Below are 20572 nucleotides of genomic sequence, written 5' to 3' on the forward strand. Positions count from 1 at the left end.
CTGGCTGTGCCACTGACTATGAGAATATAATTTTACATCTAAAATTATTATACAGTTGAGCACCTTGAATCTAGCACTGTCAGGACTTAGACAATGCCTGATTTGGGATTCTGCAGAATTTTGGGTGCTATGGTGATAACCAGTATAGGTAGGGGAATGTTTTTTACTTGGGAACCCAATAAATCGTAGCAAATTAGGTGAGCTTTAAATTAGATATGTTATTTTTGCTAATAATTTATTATAAATAAGAAAGTAACTATCAAAAATTTTAAAACTATCATATTCAACCAGTAGTGGTTATTACTACCTGGTGGAGTGAAAGTAATGCATATTGCATGTATGCATATATAAGTATATCACAGAAATCATACATTGAATATTATTAATTGATAACATAATAAAAACTTAAGCTGTTTAGGACTAAAAGTGGGAGAAAATATTTTATATCTGTTATAATTTGCAGATGACCAAAGTCTGATCCTCTCGATGCAAACCTTTTTGCTGGGGTATTCGTTCACGTGACGTTTTTGGTGTTTGCATGTAAGGACACATAAAACAATCATTTTTGTGAAGCAGGGTTAGTGCAGAAGCTGATCAGGTGCACTGTGAACAGAATTCGTTTTTTTTCCATTGTTTGCTGTTCAGCATCTTCCGTTCACCGTTATACTTCAATTTTGAGTCAATTGTGGGATAGCTTTGGGGGGGGGGGGGGGGGATAGACCGTCACCATACCTGCTTTATTCCTTTATCTAAATCCTGCTGTGTGTCCATGAATTCCAAGTTTCCCTCTTATCTGGGTATGTACTTGAGGAGGTAGAAAGGAAGCAACTTTGCACTCTAGTTTGGCCATTTTAAGATCAGATGGATGAGAAAAGACTGCAGACTTTCGCTATATGGGCATTGAGGGGAATGGTGTGGTCTGTGTAATCCTTCAGTAGCTAATTTAATTCTGTAAAGCAAAACAAAAAACACTCCATCAACTCACTCAGGTCATTGACCCCTGAACAATGGTCTTCTGATGTTGCAGTTTTTTGTGTAATTTGTACTTATGGCCGTAAACGCATAAAAACTTCTCCCTTGTGTGCTCTACTTGTATGGTGTTGGCATTTTTGTTGTATTGCACTGTGGTATCTCCAGCGCCTGATTTCATGCACGTGTTGGTCGCTTAATCAGTGCTAAAGTAATTGCATGACTACATCGTTGGTGTGAGTATATTTAGTTACTCCACACCTGGTTTGTCTGCAACATTTGTCCAATGTCTTGCTTGAGTCTTTTGGTAGGGGCTGAATAAGTCACTACTAATCAATCCAGAGGACATGGGTTTTACTCCTGACAGTTTGGCCTTGAGTAGGGTTTGTGAGAGCAATGGTCATTGGTGATCATTTATTGTTATCAGTTGCAAACACCCTTGTGCAATACATTGAACCCCAAAATGCAGTAAAGCTTCATAACAGACTCATCTTTAACCATTCTCATAACGTCATAGGCCAGGTAGACGGTTGTAAAAAATATTTGGCTCTTCAACAGTGGTAGCACATCATGTACCCAACATATCATGAAAGATGTTTGAGTGAATGGTGGAACAAATGTTGGAATTTAGCTACAGGTTAATATGTAGATCCTGTTTTTATGTTTTTGTAAAGTTGTTGCAGAGGAAGCAAATTTATAAGTGATTTTTTTTAAGCATTCTGCTGATATTTGCGGAATGCCCCATGCAGAGTTTGCATGGGGCATTTTGCAAATTTCCCCAGCTCATCTCCCAGATTTGGCATCCCTCTTCAATTTACTATAAGGCTTCAGTTTGCACATCAACCGGCTAGGGCTTATTATTTTCTATGGACTATGCTTTACTCAACGATGATACATACACATTTTGGCTCCTGAAGAATGGATCAGGGTACAAAAGGTTAGGAAGGAGATTAGGGATTAAGATGCTGAAAATCACATTAGAGGATAGAATTTTAAGAAAATAGGGAAGAGAGAGTAATAGAATAGGATTTGTGGATATAATGTAAGGAAATAGTTATTATTATGAATTAAAGAGGGAATTTCAGAGTGGGTGGGAGGGCAGGTCAGGGCAATTTGCGAAAGAACTGCATGTTGAACTACCTCAGCCTGCTGAAAAAAATAATGCCTTGAAAAATATAATTGCTTCTCTAGAAGGTATTAAAATAAAGGGCATTGTCTCTTTAAGCTATTGTGAATTTTGTGTGTGTGAGTGAAACAGGTATTTATTGTATTATTTAAATTACTTTAAAGCTTCATATCAGCATAATTTAGAGATTTATTAACTTCTTTTGTGTTTTCAGATTGTCACTGCTAGTTATACAGATCTTCAAGACTATACTTATTACTTTGTGCCTGCACCATGGCTGTCTGTAAAACTACTGAGGCTATTACAGAATTATACCCCACCAGGTAACATATGTTTTGAAAAACATTGGAAAAGAAATAAATATGTACTCGGTAATTGATTTTGTATGAATGTTTCCTCAGTTTTCTCATTATGTTTATGGCCCGTTCATATAAACATCACCCCTGGCCGCAGGAAGTAGGTGGTGTTGTCTTTAATAGAATTTGGCAAACTGTTACTGTGCTATTTGTCTTTTGATATGACCCTAAGTTCCCTTTTTGTTGTCCTTAAGGCTCACATATGACAGTGAAATCGCGAAGCTCATTTGATGCTTTTGGAGCATCTTCCACCTTAATTATTTAACTACTTCCATTGAAAATTTGCCTTCAATCAACAAGGTTGCTTGACATAAACTTGCCAGTGTTAATATGTATCACTCATTTTGTGTCATGGTCAATACCTGTCATTAAATCACTTTTGCATTTTTCCAAATGGATTTTACTTCTTGAAAGTTGCAAATTTGTAAATTATTCTTAAAGGTATGCAACATTTTTTTAGAGTATCTGTAATTGTAAACTCACTCTTAACATCAGTGGACTGGGTAATTTTGAAGGGAAATGCCCGACACAGATTGTCCAGTGAGTTTTAAAAGTATTATTTAACCTTTTTCCTTCAGATTTAATTTCCCAGTGGCCACGCTTCCCTACCAGATTTATACCAATTTACATATAAGTGACCTTCAAATTAATGTGTTCGTATAGCATTGCCAGCCACCGAGTTGAACATATACCCTGTGCCTGTTTGGCCTAGCTAGGTATTTAAAGGTTGATAAACTATTTTCCACCTCCATAGAGGATAATGGGCTTTCTGGTGTACAAAAAGTTGTAAATCATGGTATCAATTACCTTTAATATCATTTATTTGTGCTAAATCAATGGAAAATGTAAAAATTTAAGTTTTACCCAATTAATGTCCATCATATTCTTGAGTCCTCTTTTATGAATTGAAATTAATTGCATGACTCTTAACACGTTCACTGCCACTTCGGTCATAATGACCAAAACGCGTATGTACTTCATCTTCACTCCGTTTCTATCATGATGACCGATGAATGAGTCATTTTTATGGCCACGAATAGCATGCCGTTGGTCACAGCTACTTGTATGCAATGCGTATATGATGTGACCGACACGGCACACATAGCTGAAAGCACAAAAAAGCTCAAATGGAGAGGACCAAAGTATTAAAATGAAAGAATAAAGATAGACATTTGGTGCTACGGGTGAATTCGTCTCAAAATCCGCAGCAGGGAATGTGTTAAAATGGGAATCCATTCAAGGTGATCTCCATTGAATGATGAATAACGCAATAGGAAAAGAACTTAGTGAACGTAACTGGATGTATTAATATGTTCCTTACATTTATAATCTATGATCTGCAATGTGTTTGCAGAAGATCCTGGTGTTCGTGGTCGGCTGAATGAGTGTTTAGAAACAATATTGAACAAAGCACAGGAGCCTCCCAAGTCAAAAAAAGTACAACACTCAAATGCTAAAAATGCTGTACTCTTCGAAGCAATCAGCCTTATCATTCACAATGACAGGTATGTTAATTAATTTTTGAATATCATTTTTAATGGTGGTTGAAAGAAGTGTTAACTATTACTGTGCTTATTCCTGTGGATGGTAGAAAATAATCAAGAGTGTGAAGTAGATGTCTTAGAACCCCTCATTTATTAAGAAATTGTACAACAAATTTAATGAAATGGAAATTAATGAAAGAAATTTGTAAATTCTGATCTTAATAAGTTTGAAAAATAATTTATTTATTTATTTAGTTGATGAATCTCAAGGTAAATGGTTTAAATATAAATTGCTATTCATTGAAATAAATTTAGCAGGATGGTTCATTTTTTTAAAATTTGTAGTGGCTTTTCAAACTTTCCTCTATGAATCGAAAGCATATATTATTTTTATGAAAGCTAAAGCAATGACATAAGTTAAAAGTGCACCCTTGGAATTTGTGAATGTCTTCAAAATCTTTGTAGCACAGGCTAAGCATATCTGAAACCTACTTGTATATCTTATTTTTATTAATCATCTAACAAGCCTAAAACAAGTTAGAAGTGTAAGTAATATAGTCTGATATATCGTAATATTCCTTGGCAATGTGTTAATCCCTCGCATTTGAATGTAGACTCCATTTGATGCATTCTCCTTGAGATTTTAAGTGCATTTTTAAAATGCACGCAAAACAATTGAATAATTAAATTTTCTGGTGTAACCAGCCAAATATTATCGAGCATTTCGTAATTCTACTAATTATCTGTGTGTATATTTGTAAATCATTACTTTTTCTGACCAACTTGATTTTTAGGAAATGGATCTGTTCTAGTTTTCTCTTCAATTCTATTCTAATTTGGGGTTGCTTACTGATCACAATTTTGAGTCATAAATTGTAAACGAGGAATAAATGTGTAGAATTTTCTAATTAGTTAGTTTCTAATAATTTCTAGTTTCTAGGTCTAATTTATAGTTTCTATTAATTTCTAATTGAAGCATGTATTCCTTAAATTCCGCCGAGGAAATGTCCTCAACCTTGGTGAAGGTTCACTTTATGGAATTTACAATTTTTTGTGCTCTTAAAGGTGACTCCATGAGAGGATGCTGCTTGCTAGTCCACAGCTTTTCCCTTGATTAATGTTCATTCCTTCTTTGCAGTGAACCTAACCTACTTGTTAGAGCATGCAACCAACTTGGTCAGTTTTTGTCGAACCGGGAAACCAATCTTCGGTACCTTGCCCTTGAGTCAATGTGTCTTCTAGCAACGTCAGAATTTTCTCATGAAGCTGTCAAGAAGCACCAAGAAGTGGTGATCCTTTCCATGAAGGTATGAAGTATTGTGTGGTTCATTTTAAAGTTAGGCAATTGTCTTTCGGTCCATCACTTCTTATTTTGAAATCATTTAACCTTTTTTTACAGATGGAAAAGGATGTATCTGTAAGGCAACAAGCTGTAGATTTATTATATGCCATGTGTGACAAGAGCAATGCAGAAGAAATTGTACAAGAAATGCTCAACTACTTAGAAACTGCTGACTATTCCATTAGGGAAGAAATGGTAAGTTGACATATTGTGGCTAACAAATGTAACACAGTCTTATGCCTATATACTATCAAATACTTAACAAAAAAAAACCCCAATAAAAGAAAATATGACTACACAGCAAAAAAAACTATGTTCCCAATTTTCCTAGACTTAGGGAACCTCTTTTTCTGCAAACATTTCTGTTCAATGGAGTAAATATTTGATCCATAGATGATTGAAAGCAGCTGAATCTTACTATGACGTCCTGAAGAAGTGGGCAGAGTGTCCCTTTTCACCATATTCTGTAACTGGTGCAGTGCTATGAATTAAAATGACAATGTGCTTCATTGGCTGCCATCAGATGCATCAAACTGCTCTGGAAATGGTGCTGTGGTGTGGTCATCATGGCCTTCATTTCAGTCTGTTATGGCTGAAAAAAATGTCGAAAGGTCTTATTGCGTCGTTAAAAAATTTCTTTGAAACTAAAGCAGTTGCATATAAATTTGATAGGAAAAAATTTAGGGAACAATTTTTAATCCACCCTTTCCAATGAGAAGTTGAATTTAATTAAGTTTCTTTTAAAAATTTAAGAATTGAGGCAAAATATGTGACCAGAAGTTAATAAGGAATGCTTTTTTGTGTAGCTCAGAATGAAGAATTTCCATGGTATTATTTGAATGAAGCTGATTGCTAGTGTCTAAAAATGTGTGCTAACCCGGCTGACAAACGCTATCATGGAATGCAAGGGATGGTCACGTGAGTAGGTGAGGGTTTATAGGACTGTCCCTGAAGTAAATTCTGACTTAAACAGCCTTACCTGGTACCAAACATGAGAAGATTACATCATTAGTACTCGCCTGAAAAGCCCATGATCTTTTAAGAGGGGGATTGTTAAGTATTTTCAGGGCAGTGAACTACAGTGAAACCTCGATTTTACATTCCCCCATTATACATTTTCCCTAATTTTTCACTGTTTTTATAAGGTCCCAAACAATACCCACCTTTAGATAATGATACTCTATTTTACAATATCCTCAGTTTTGCACTTTTTGTAAGTGGTCCATTCAAAAGTGTAAAATAGAGGTTTCACTGTATTGCTTAAGATTAGGAGGTGGAAGGATTATTGCTGGGGAGGAGTGGATTTTCTAAATTTCTGGAATCCCTTTCCTCAAGGAAAGTCAAGGAGATGGAGTTCAATATCATGAACTTGAAATCGTTGACCTCTCTCTTCCTGGTGAGCCATATCCTTGTAAAGTTGAGTTCTCCATTCTTAACGTTTGTTTTCATTTTTCCAGGTGCTGAAGGTGGCTATTCTAGCTGAGAAGTATGCAACTGATTACACGTGGTATGTTGACGTCATCTTGAATCTCATCAGAATTGCTGGAGACTATGTGTCAGAAGAAGTGTGGTATCGTGTAATTCAAATAGTTATTAATCGAGATGATGTCCAGGGTTATGCTGCTAAGACTGTATTTGAGGTAATGGAATTTCCTCATCGTAATTTATTTTCGTTTAGGGTGCCTTTGGTCTGCAGTTACTTGTTGTTTGCCTCAGTAATTCTTATAGATAAGAAATAATTTTTCTTTTTCTTTGTAGTTGATATGAAAAGTTGTATTTTCATTTCATATTGACAATTTGTATGTGCTCAATTAATAAATACCATTTGATTAGTCACGGTTGACGTCGATGCTGGTTGTTTCTATGAATTACATTTACCTAAATTGAACAGTGCTTCTACATTACCAGATTTTACTCTCTCTCTCATGCTTTTAGTGTGTTTTTTTTTTGTCTGGTCAATTCTCCTATCATTACTATTTGCACGACAGCACCATGTCAATTTTTCTGCATTTTGCATTTTATTATGTCCTGTAAATGTTTCCTTGATTTGATACTTGGGAGGGCATTAAAACTATTCTAACATTTTACACCTAATACTTAGTGGTAGAAATTTGAACCAACACTCTTTAAGCAAGTGGAAGATGTGGATTGAGGCTTATCATGGAATAAATTCATTGGAAATGAATGTTAATTGAATTTTTAGTTTTACATTTCTAGATTATAAATGTGTATTTATCTGTGGGTTATTTTTAATTTGCATTTGATTATTCATTTTCAATGTCTAAATATGGTAGGTCATAATAGGCTGTCTTAAAAATCCACTGTCCACTGCCCAATATTTAGTGGTTATCAAAGGGGCTTTAATGCAGTTGTATTCAATTTTCTTGATTTCAAGAAAAAACCAATTCTAGGGGTAGCACTTAAATTTAAAAATCTTTAGATCTATAATTTACTCCATATTTTTGTCCAAGCAGCCATTTTCCACTTAAAAAATATTTTTAAATGAAGCATAGCGGTGTACCATATCCCTGAATTGCATGCTCTAGACACGGAATTTTTGGGTTAATTTATTTTATCAAAGTGTATTCTCTTTCCTAATCTTTTTTGTTTTTTTTTAAATATATTTACAGGCTCTGCAAGCCCCTGCATGTCATGAAAATATGGTTAAAGTAGGTGGATACGTCCTAGGCGAATTTGGTAATCTCATCGCTGGTGATCAGCGGTCCTCACCCTTAGTTCAATTCCAGCTTTTGCATTCCAAGGTAAGTGATTCTTGGTTTGATGGAGTGATAATTTTAGTCATTCATTACACTGGACGGCATGAAAATTGGCCCTAACACCATTCCTGCTATTTCTTATGTAAAATGACCTCCTAAATACATATTATGAACTCAGTTATTCTCCATCACCCTCCATTTTCGGGTGAGCTCCCCCCCTCCAATTTTTATCTCTTTTCGGTCATTTGGAGGAATTAAAAGGATTATTTTAGCATTTAAATTTTTTCTAGAGATTTTTAGGGGTGCAAAATCCTTAAAAAAAATTAATATTTATTGTAAAGAGGTAGATTTAGAGGGAATAAGTCTCCGTAAATTGTGTAAAAACGCATTACAAATGATCAATTTTTCATTTTTTTCACAAAATTCACTTATTTTAAAAATTTCCAGCTTCCATTTCACATCATATTCCCCCAAATAATAAAAACATACACAATGAGAAACAGCAGTAATAATAAAAATATTTAGCTGCATAGCAAAGCAACAATAGTTAAAATATGTAGCAACAGCTAGGAAGATTCACTTTACTACGCTGGCCCTTGCAGTGCCTCTCCCACTCATGCTTGGATGGCAATTCTCTTGCTTTCGCAGCCAAAAAAGGAAGAGTAATACTTTATAATTCTACGAAAAATATAAGATTGAGATGTTTATATGCTCATTGGAGTTGAAAACTATTATTTCTCCTTAATCATGGAGTTCCACAGAGTAAAACGCCGGAGAAAAAACTTTACATCTTACGGAACTGGCCTCTGCGAGAAAGCTTCATTCATGGTTATAAAAAACGTTTATGAAACACCTGAATCAAAAGGAAAATTGAGCTTGCCTTGGATTCTAAAACTTGTGTTAGAACTTTTTGGGTGACAAAGAAGTGATGATTATGACACTCATGTCTAGGAATTGCTGTCAGCATATTAGGCCATAGGGTTTAACATATCACTAAAAATGCATTTCCTTAATTCACACCTGGACCTTCGCATAGAATATTTTGGAGCAGTTTCAGATTAACATTGGGAACGGTTCCATGAAGATATCACCAAAGGAGAGGAGAAAAAAATCTGAAATCTGAAAATCAGAGAAGTTGAATGCGGGCATGTTGGTATTAGGCCTACTGCTGGTTTTTGTATGAGGAACTTCTACCTCGGTCCATAAAGGGAAATCAAATACCAAAAACTTATGTTATTCATTGTTCTTCACATTTGTTATTTTTCTTTTTGTTGATGCCCGTATGATATTGAGGGCGCCAGCGTGGTACAACCTTCTGAACTGCTGGAACAACTTTTCATTATGTTTTTTGCCGTGTTCTTAAATATTTTTATTACTGTTGATATATTTTTCCATCATTCTGGGATATTTCAGGTAGGGAAAGATGAAATGGGAGCTGAAAAATGAAGAAAATCAGAGAAAAATTGCAAAAAAAAGGAAAGGTTGATAATTTTTAATGTGTTTTTTTAATCATTAACGGACACTATTCCCCTCAAATCTACATCCTTACCATTAATTATCATGTTCTAGAACTTTTCACCTCTCAAAAACCTAATAAGAAATATAAATGCTTATATAATCCTTTTCATTCCTCCAAATTATTGCCAAAGTGATGAAAATTAGAGGGGGGCTTCCCCCCGAAAATGTTGGGTGATGGAGGAAAATAGATGTCATATTCGGATTTAGGGGGCCATTTCACATGAAAGCAGCAGGAATGGTATCAGGGCTCAAGAAAAAAATCATTTTTTGCCGTCCAGTGTCATAGTAATCATTGAAGTACTTTTATCATCAAAACAGTTATTTTTTAGTCATAATTTAATTAACAAAGTATTTACGCAGCTTTACTCATCACCCGTCTGTACTCCTCTCCTCCTGTTTTCAATTTGTGTTATTGGTGGCTCTTATTCCATGATTTTTGTGTTTAACTTTAAGTAAAGGCCTTGCCCTTAGTCTGATAAAAATATGATTAATTTGTGTTTTGTGGCTTAAAAATATTTATTTTTCTTCTCACGATTGCAGTATCATCTTTGTTCTCCAATGACCAGAGCGTTACTGCTGTCGACGTACATAAAGTTTATCAACCTATTCCCAGAAATCAAACAGCAGGTTCAAGAAGTATTCAGGCAGCATAGTAATTTGCGTAGTGCTGATGCTGAGTTGCAGCAGAGAGCATCTGAGTATTTACAGCTGAGCATCATTGCTTCAACTGATGTTTTGGTTAGTACCAAGATAAAATACTTCATCATAAAATTTATTTTGGGTGATTTTATGCATTGATCTTATTCATTTGATCTGTACAAACTTTCATCTTCAAATTTTATACATAGATGCCATTTTCCTATCAATAAAATACCAAGTTTACTGATGCCTTGGATTTTTATATGTTGTCTTGAATATGCTGGTAATAGTGTGGCTGAAAATCAAGGAAATGCTGATTATGAGCAAAATTAGTTATGTAGATGAGTGGTGTTCCTTCGCTGTTAAGTAGTTTTCAGAATGAATGCCCACTTTTTTCCTGATTTTCTTGCCATTATAAGCGTGGGGAAGTCTTTTTGAGCTTATTATTTTTTATGGCAAATGTTACTGGATTACTAACCAACTGCATTGTTTGCATTTTTAATTGTGTATGTCATAAATTTTATGAAAATTCCTAGAATATTACTTCTCATTGAAAAATTAGCTTGAATGATTAAAAATGTCTGACATTTTGTACCTATGCCTTCAAATCTGATCCATAATCAATGATTAGACATGATATCTGAAGAACGTAGGACATCGATAGATCTCTTGATTAGATTTTTTATTCAAGGATGAGTATGGTAGAACAAAAGAGATTTATTATGACTTATATTTATGGTGCATAATACTCAATTATAACTTGATTTGTGGGTATCTTATTTTCAGTGTACACAATAACTATCATCCAAGTTGATGACGTTAATGGAATGGATTTTTTAAAATGCTTTTTGGGGTTTAGGTCATATTTGATAAAAAGAAGCCTCATCAATTTTTTGATTTGCTTGTTAACCATCATCAGGAGTTTAATGATGGGACATGGGTAATGGTAGGTAAAACCTAATGTCTATTTTCATACATAAAACATCCCAGGTAACTCGTTGTGGAAACGGTTTTGGTTTTTTATGTATAAAAATAGACATTTGGTTTTACCTACCTTTACCCATGTTTCTCATCATTCTAGTCCTGATGATACTGTAAAAATAAATTAAAACATTTGCTGGGCTTCTCTTAAGTGCCTTGCCCTAACCCTAGAAGAAAAGATGAAAGAATAATTTTGAAAGGGGTATTTTTTGTGGTTTTAATTTTTTTTGCATACTTAGGCTTAATTAATGTTGGTACTCTGCATTGAATTCTGAACATTTTAATGGACATTGCACTTAAAACATATGCAGGCGACGGTGCTGGAAGAAATGCCCGCATTTCCAGAGAGGGAGTCGTCCATTCTGGCTGTGCTCAAGAGGAAGAAGCCTGGTCGAGTTCCCGAAGGTGGAGTGGAGGCGAAGGAGGGTAAGGGTCCTCCTGCGCCTATATCTGCTGCCAACCACACATCTGCAGTTGCAGCTCAAGATGGGCGAGGCTCACCACAGGTTAGTTTCATGCCGCCACTTTGTTTCCTCATGTTAGCCTATATTTTTATTTCATAGATCTGAGATCATTATTCTTCGTTAAAACTTTTGTGGGCTCTCTTCATGGTAGAAAATTTTTGGCTATGCCATCTTGTCAGTTTTCTGGTGGCCCTATGTATGTATCTGTGTCAAGGCGTGGGGGCATAGGAGTAGGAGGTGGGATCAGTTGGTCTTTGGATGTTACACCCAACCCAGCACCTATGAGCTGACTCCTCCCACCTTCCACTCCTATCCCTGCATCTCTGGCACAGATACCTATATAAATTTTATACTTCATCAGATTACCTTGAAAAAACCGACCAGCACTACCGAACGTACACTTATACTATAAGATGTCTAGGTTTTAATTTAAACTTACTCTGACAGTAACTATTGCTTGATTTCCAAGGTTGAAATGGTTATCTAGCGCAAAGACCTGCCATAAGAAGATGATCTTCCTTTTTAAGATTGATTTATCTTTGAACTTAATTAAACCTGAGTTTTGAGGGAGTATTAACAATACGATTGTGCAATCTCACCCATTTTGAGGTTACATAATTGTGTCAGGCAATTATAATTGTGCATTTTTGTCCAACCTTAATTACCTAAGGTCCTTAAAAATCCATTGTATTGAATTACCTAAGTGTTGAAAAAGTTGGATACTAATAAAACAGTTTTCATGGTAACTGCAAAGTGCATCTAAAAGAATCTTTGCATTGCCGTACCTCAGTAACTAAGGAGCTGCGACCCCATGTTTAGGAACAAAAAGTGCTTAAAATTGTCTCCCCTACCGCCTCCTGAAGTATTGCACATTCCACCCTAAACACCCTGTATGTCTGCAAACAATGCGTTAGATCTTGATGTTGTTTACATTAATGGAATTATTTTTTAACTGTACTGTGTGTTATCTCATTTCTTGGAAATTATCGAAGATGCTTAAATTTCATAATCGGGGTACATACATGATCTGATGGCTTATGTAAGCGATGTAGCAGTCCTCTCTGATTACTCCTAATATGCTACCGGGTTGGCTGCCGCTGATGACAAAAACAAATTCGATGCCCGCGTCAATTGTTATAGTATTTGACTGGTAAGGCAAAAAAATTATTTGCGTATTTTATATTACTATCAATTTCATATTTTCCAAATGTGCAGGTCCACTCAACAACATCAAATGCAACAACGGGCAATGCCTCAGCAGATCTTTTAGGCCTCTCAACACCCCCCTCATCCCATCCAGCCGCTGGTGGGTCTGTTCCTGGTCACATGGGCGTTCTCGTTGATGTTCTTGGCGACATATACAACTCATCTTCGACCAATGCAACTGGAACCGCGTCGCCAACCCCAGCAGTCAACCAGCAACAAAATGCAAACAACAGTTACGATGCACAGGGATCCTATAACCCCAAAAAGTGAGTTCACATATTTATTTCATCCTCCTTTGTCTTTTGATAGACTTACTTATTGCATTACTTATATAATTTTGATGAGTTCCTACCCCTGTTGATGACTCATCTGTTTTTTGCACCTTTCAATCATTTGACTTTCTCATCATCCTCAATTAATCATCAATTTACTTATCATCTAAATGATTTTTTTGTCATGCATTTAAACTTCTTGAATATGTATATTTGTTTATCAAAGCTTGAAATGCGATGGGTTAATTAAAAGAAAATGTGCTTTCTGTCTTCAAGGTTTGTGTGTAAAAACAATGGTGTATTGTTTGAAAACGATCTCATCCAAATTGGTGTGAAGTCTGAGTTTCGGCAGAACTTGGGTCGCCTTGGTCTTTTCTATGGGAACAAGACATCTTTCGCCCTGCAGGTAAATTTTGAAGTAGTAGTAGTATTTGTGTTTAGGGTGCCTCGACAACTAAGGTCATTTGCACCACAGACAATCTATAAAAACAAAAATTTTAAAAGATGCATTAAAAAAAACATTTAAACATTCATAAAAGTTTTGAAATAAAAGGGGTTGTCAAATTATAAAAAGGTTGGAATTTAAACACTGTTAATTTTGAAGAAAGTTTCTCTTGCCATTAGTAATGATTTGGTGAATGTTATGTGGAGCATATTGTGACCGTAAGAGGAATGCATCCTCTGCATGCTCCACTTAGTGTATGAATTGTGCTCTTTGATTTATCTCCCTTCTTCTTTCAATATTTTGGGTCTTGAGACTTGAAAATACAATTTTTGTCCCTGTCATTTGAAAGCTGCCATATCCTCTTGTCCATTTGTGGCTACATTCAGGCATCTCTATTCAAACCTGGATTTATTATAGTTTCCCATCATTTGCCATGAGTAGAGATACGTGAAAATTGCGCTTTCATTTTTATTTTATCGCACTTTCAATAACAGTTTATCGCATTTTGTAGCGTCTATTTTTTTTATTTTCATAATGAGGTAGATGACGATAAAATGTAGCGAAACATAGTTACATGACAAACTACAGAATATTTTAAATAATTATGCTGTAGAACAATAATAAATTAAGGAATAATACACATTGTGGCGGAGGTGTAGCTTGCCCGCGCCCATTTGTAGCTCGCGGCCACGTGGAGTCCCAGCCAACTAGCAGCTGGCCAGTTGCTCACATGCTTTAAGCGGTGAGTGTCGGCGGAGCATTTAAACTGCACTCAGCACTAAATGTACGAAGTTTGCCATCAAAAAGGCAAATTTGCGTAAAAATATCATAAAAGTCCAGTCATCGCATCTATGTCGCATTTATTTATGGACATCGCATCTATATAGCATTTGCGATTTTCACGCATCTCTAACCATGAGTAATTTTATTTGAAAACATCGATTGATTGGTTTGAAATCACACAAATTCACTTACGCTCATTAATGGCGAGAAATACCTTTGTAGAGTTGATCAATTCTGGTTTCCCGTCTTTTCAAATCTGATATTTTTTTCCTAATTAAATTGGATTTTTAAAAGTAGAAACTAGAGATGTGCGAATAGTATCCGCGAATACTCGAATACCTCGAATATTAGAAAGTATTCGATATTCAAGGTTTCGAATAGTTATGCGAAAAGTACCGCCTCGAATACCTCGAATACTTTGAATTTCGCGTCATACACTGTCGCACGCACGTCGTTGGTAGTTGACTCGAAAAAATGAAGAGAACTCTAGTCGTTTAGTGCTCGCTGCGCCGTTTTACGCAAGTTGACGAATTACATCAAATTCGTGGATTTTAGCGGAGAAAAGAGTTCGACGAGGGGAACCGAAATGGTCGGGTGAAAAAATCCGAAAATCCCCGATTCCCCCCACCAGGAGAACTTCAGTGCCGTGGGATAGCAACCTAAGGGCATTTCCCACGATCCGCTATCCCCCTCCATTCAGCACTTGCCTCACCCACTCTGACGCTTTCCTCTTCTCCGAAATCAAACAGAAGGCCCCAGATCGCGCAGGGATCGCATTACGAAGACCCCTGCTTCGAAAAAAATATCAAGTTACGAGAACAATAAAAACGTGTTTCACGCCCTCCCCCCTTTTCTCACCCACTGACCTTTTTCTGGCTACCTGCTTCGAAGTTCCCCATTTCTGGAGGTCAACAGCTGTGAGTAACGTGGGATACTTACATTAGCGCATTTCCCAAGATCCGGTATCCCTCTCCATTCAGCACTAGCCCCCCCTCTGAGGCTTTCCTCTTCTTCGAAATAAAAAAAGGTCACAGCTCGCGCAGGGATCATATTAGGAAGACCTTAGCTTCGAAAAAATACCAAGTTACACGAGAACAATAGAAACGTCTTTCGGGCCCTCCCTTTTCTCCCCCACTGACCTTTTTTCCTACCAGCTTGGAAGTTCCCCATTTCTGTGGAGGTCAACCGCTGCATGAGTCATCTATTAGCACAAAAGGTGTCTAAGAATGACTTTCGTCAATTGATGTTACACCTTTATTGAATTGAAACATTAGTAATGTGCGCGTAATTTCAAAAAGAATAAGACCAAACACGAAGTATTTCTGAGTTTATTTAAGCATTTTACGCAAAGAAATAAATGTCAAAATACGACAGAGACTTAGCATTCTGGCGAAACTCGATATGAGCAGCAGAGCTTCTCGGGAGTTGATGCCGTATTTTTTTCCGAAAACATATATCAAGTTACAATTTATGAGTGGTGCTATAAATCTTTATTGTTACAGTCCCAGACAAAGGGATATTTTCTCAGAATATTTGGTTTCTCCCTGATAGCAATTCCAATTCATCTTCTTATCTCGTGAGAACTCCCAAAGATGGACTAATAATAATAACTAACAAAAAAAACTAACAAAATAATTGAAGAAAATCCGGTGGAAAAGAGCTTGTATTTTGCAAAATGCCTCAGATTGTCAGCTAGCACTTGGCAGCAGGAGTGAGGGTAAAGCGATGTTAGTTGAATTAATTATATGCCCAATTGTTTCCATAAAATTAAAATATTCATTAATAAGCTAAATTCCTGTTCGAATCATTTAAAGGAAATCAAAATTACTCCCCAAAATCTTGTTTCCTGCTTCATAGGCAACCGAGTCAAACATACCAGCATTCATCATTTAGTATTCGAGGTATTCGAAATTCGAGGTATTCGAAATTCGAGGTATTCGAATATTCGAGCAATGATTTAATATTCGAATTCGATATTCGAATTCGAGAAATCTGCTATTCGACCCATCTCTAGTAGAAACATTTCGTTTAAAAAGTTTTGCGTGATTCCACATTTTTTATCAATTAATATTTTTTTTAGTTTCAAAATATTATTTATTAATTATATTATTATTTCAAAATATCATTTATTATTAATTCAGTTTATTTAATATTTTTTTCAGAACTTTGCTCCAAGAATTTCTTCTCCACCTGCCATGACGAACAAGCTGAACATTCAGCTTAAACCTGTTGAGCCACTCCTTGAAGCTGGGGCGCAGGTGCAGCAGCTACTCAATGCAGAATGTGTGGAGGATTACATTGGTGTGTACTTCATAATTTACCTTGCGTCATGGCTAGTTTGACTGCGTTCATTTCCGTAATAAATCTATGGTGGTCATTAATGCAGTCCAACCGAATATAGAATGTGCGTCAGGGTTATAATTAGTTTGAAGTTCTAACATAATAAGCTATTTTTTTATGGAGTTCTGGGAAGTTGTTGATAATTTGGTGTTTGCATGGCTCTTAAATTTTGGAAAATTCCTTCCCCATCTGAACATTCAAAGGGAACTATAATTAGGGATTCCAGAAGTTTTTGAATCCAACCATAGCTACAACCATACCTTCAACCTCCTCATCTCTAACAATCTTACTACCCTTACTGAGGATGCCCATTGATCTGATTTCGATGATGTGTTCCCTCTTTATATCCCACTATTGCTCACATTACTTCTACATTGAAATCAGTTGTGTAGGATGGATTATTATTGTAAAGTGAGGGACTACTGCATTCAAATTTATCCCAGAGTATATAAAAATACTGTAAGTTATCAATGGCATTGTTACCACAACAGAATTAAATCCTTGCATGTTTACTTGAATTCACTGATCTTGGAAATCAGTAAATTATTAGTTGGAGAAATGGCCAAGAAATTCACTTCTGATTGTTGCATGAACCTGCTCTTTATAAGGAAGACCTATGAGGAAAAATCTTCTTAAATTTGCATAACCATTTGACGAAAATTATTCAAGTGCTTCTGTGAATTTATTTTCAGATACACCGAGTATGATCATAACATTTATTTACAACAATGTGCCACAGAAGCTAACAGTCAAATTACCGTTGACCATCAACAAGTTCTTTGAACCTACAGAAATGAATGGGGAAGCATTTTTCTCAAGATGGAAAAACCTTGGAGGGTAAGTTCCTTAAAATTGGTTAATTATAATCTGCACTTTTTTCTGAAGGCTGAGTTGTGTATCCCCATCGTATCCAATTATGTTGGTGCTCAAGTTATTTGTTGAGTCTTTTTGTTTATGGATTAGGGTTTAGCATACACATTTTTGAAGTAACTTGCAAGATTTGAAGTAACTTGCAAGATTTGAAGTAACTTGCAAGATAAGAAGATTTATGGTGTTTAAAAAAATTTTGTATATCAGAGAGGAGGCAACTTTATCCAATTAAACAAACGTTCCTAGTTGTTTCATATTCTGCCCGTTGTTTACTACAATTGATATTGTAGTACCTAAGTCTTAGCTTTACTGTGGTGTGAACCATATTTCTTGGGAAATAGCCTTCCTTTATGTTTTCCAAATAGACCGGAAAAAAACCATAGGTGGTGGTAAGTTTTTGACGGTTATTCTAATTGTTAATTTTTAGTTCTAATGTTTTTGGTAACTGCAAAAAAGATTCTATTTTTCTAATGTTCATTTGGCATTTCTACCAATTTTGAAAGAATGATGCAAGAATTTGAAGCCCACATATCATCATCATATTGACATCATGTCGATTCTTTTGCTTCAGTTGTTCATCAGAATTTCTTCTCGTAAATTCTTTTGGAGCCACGTATACTGCTCATTGTAAAATTAATTCTACCAGTCATGTTTGAATCATCGTTCCTTTTTTTTTATTTAATTATAAATATGTACCCAGTTCTATCGTATTTTTCCTGCTGGTGCCACTTAGGAGACGACACGAATTCACTCAGCTTTGTGTTGTCTTTCAATATTATTTCGAAACTTTGAGTGACTTTCCTCTTCACCAGTATTGTTTGAATTATGTGGACCAAAAATTATCTTTGCTGGCTTAGGCATGATGGCTTAATGGATCAGCTACTGTTTAACTCAATTGTTCTCCATTCAATTTAATGTAAAACTAGTGTAAAAAATCTTCTTGTTTCTGCAAGCTTCTCTCATCAAGAACACAGCAAGGGAATGACGTGCTCCTTATGCTAAAATCTTTCATCGGCCGGAAAAGATATGGTTGGCAAATTTCAGACTCATGTTCAACCCAAGCTATGAAATCAAAGTTTCAAAATTGTATTCAAGAAATCTCTTACTACTTGTAGTTATCCCAGTAATACCACAAATATTTGTTGTTGTATGCCCTGCTACACAAGATTAGAATATTGAAAAAAGGGTGCTTTTTATATCGTAATGAAACATTTAAAAATAGATAGGCAATAAGAATTTCGGATTTTCTGATTTCTATCACCTAAGTTATGATGCACATTTTGCCAAAAAAAGGTTATTTTTCTCCTCTCATTTCAAAAATGGACTGAGGAGAGGAATCGTAAACTTTTTCATTGCAGAAATTCAACCTGAGAAGAAATACTTGGGAAACATATCAAGTGATTTTGAGATATGAAGTGAAACACTTTGCACTTTCCACATAAAAAATTTATTACACTAGAGTCGACATGTTTCGCTGCACTATTAAGACTCTCTGAGTCTTGATAATGCTGCAGTGCAGCGAAACATGTCGACTCTAGTGTAATAAATTTTTTATGTGGAAAGTGCAAAGTGTTTCACTTCATATCTCATAATGGATCTCCACAAAGTATCTGCCTCATCCATCCAATTCATCAAGTGATTTTTATGAATGAATCGATTATGAAGCATACCTTTACTCCATGGGCACAATTTATTTTTGATCTTGAAGAAAATTCAATTATACACCATCGTCGTGTAACATGTTGCACATCTAAGCTTTGTGGCTTACACTGAACTGAGAAATTTTTTTTTCCAAAATCAAGCCTCAAAAATAAGGGGGGACTATTATATAAATATGGTTCTTAAGTCTCTATTTATATTTAGACACACTGTTTTATTTTGCATCCTGTGTATTTTTCATCCTTGAAAAGCTATAGTCAATGAATATTGCTTCGATCTCTTGATCCTGAAAATTCTCCAAGGAGATCTTGAGTAAAAAAATGGAAATAAGAGGGAGGAAGTTGAATAGTTCTTGTAAGTCCCTTCAAGGTATCAGCTTATTAAAAACCTTTGTAATTTACATATATACTCATAAGGAATTTAAAAAATTTGTAATAGTAAGTTGTGAAAAAATTATTCATTTGAATTTCTACATCAGTTAATATTTTGAATGGTAAGTAAATGATCTCAAAATGGCGAATTTTGTATTCAATTGATTAATGGAAGACTTTCTCAACATTTAACCTTATTTCAGCAATTTTTTGGCCCGTATGGAAAACTCGAATCAGATATTTAGGATATCTATTGATTCTCAACTTTTTTGTTTATTTTTATTTTAGGAACCAGCAGAGGTCGCAAAGGATTTTCAAAGCAATCCAGCCAATGGACAATGCTAGCACACGTGCTAAGCTTCTAGGATTTGGCATACAGCTCTTGGATGGCATCGACCCCAACCCTGAGAATTTCGTCTGTGCTGGCATCATCCACACTCGCACCCAGCAGATTGGTTGTCTACTGCGTCTCGAACCCAACAAGCAGGCACAAGTGAGTGGAAATCATTAGTAATGTATTTATTTTTAGTCGCTGCATGCCTTCCTTAAGCCTGAATCACACGATCATTTTTTTCGTCGTTTTCGAGTGTTCCCTTGGAAATGATCATTACCCACAATAGGGTAGTTTCCTTCATCAAAGAAAACGAAAGTCATTGATTGCGATTCGTTACCCACCATTACTGTATTCATAATATACAAATTATTTCGTTTTAGAAATACCGGTTTAGACGAATGGCAGTGGTCCATTTTTATCCTCATTTGAAAAGGGCCAGATTGGCACCCATGCGGTGCCACTCCACGTGACGTCACAGGGACCTAGTTTCTATACGAGAAGATAGGATTTATACATTGTGTGAGATTACCAATGCATGCATGAGGTGCAGAGCTCAGGGAAACATGTCTCAATAATCACCTATTAAAACTGGCTAAGGTCGGAAAGTTTTCTTCGTTTGATAAGGTATTAATAAACCTTTTTTAAGCCAAGCGCTACCAGACAGCAAGGTACTCAGCTACCCTCTAGCATCCTGCG

At 35.7% G+C, this 20572-nt stretch overlaps 1 protein-coding gene across 2 annotated transcripts in view; it reads left to right on the forward strand.

Moving 5' to 3' along the window:
* Window positions 1-20572, forward strand: part of LOC124161830 (AP-2 complex subunit alpha) — an 84484-nt gene that overhangs the window by 58690 nt on the left and 5222 nt on the right. Inside the window, exons 7-19 of one of the 2 annotated variants that reach the window (XM_046538033.1) lie at window positions 2310-2418; window positions 3806-3956; window positions 5074-5242; window positions 5335-5472; window positions 6735-6917; window positions 7908-8039; window positions 10053-10250; window positions 11444-11638; window positions 12812-13068; window positions 13351-13480; window positions 16465-16603; window positions 17335-17479; window positions 19831-20035. In XM_046538033.1, the coding sequence (XP_046393989.1) occupies window positions 2310-2418; window positions 3806-3956; window positions 5074-5242; window positions 5335-5472; window positions 6735-6917; window positions 7908-8039; window positions 10053-10250; window positions 11444-11638; window positions 12812-13068; window positions 13351-13480; window positions 16465-16603; window positions 17335-17479; window positions 19831-20035 (2151 nt within the window). The remainder of the gene's footprint in view (window positions 1-2309; window positions 2419-3805; window positions 3957-5073; window positions 5243-5334; window positions 5473-6734; window positions 6918-7907; window positions 8040-10052; window positions 10251-11443; window positions 11639-12811; window positions 13069-13350; window positions 13481-16464; window positions 16604-17334; window positions 17480-19830; window positions 20036-20572) is intronic. The other variant, XM_046538034.1, reaches the window with a different exon arrangement.

This window comes from Ischnura elegans, chromosome 7, assembly GCF_921293095.1.
Source record: "Ischnura elegans chromosome 7, ioIscEleg1.1, whole genome shotgun sequence".
Classification (NCBI taxonomy): domain Eukaryota; kingdom Metazoa; phylum Arthropoda; class Insecta; order Odonata; family Coenagrionidae; genus Ischnura; species Ischnura elegans.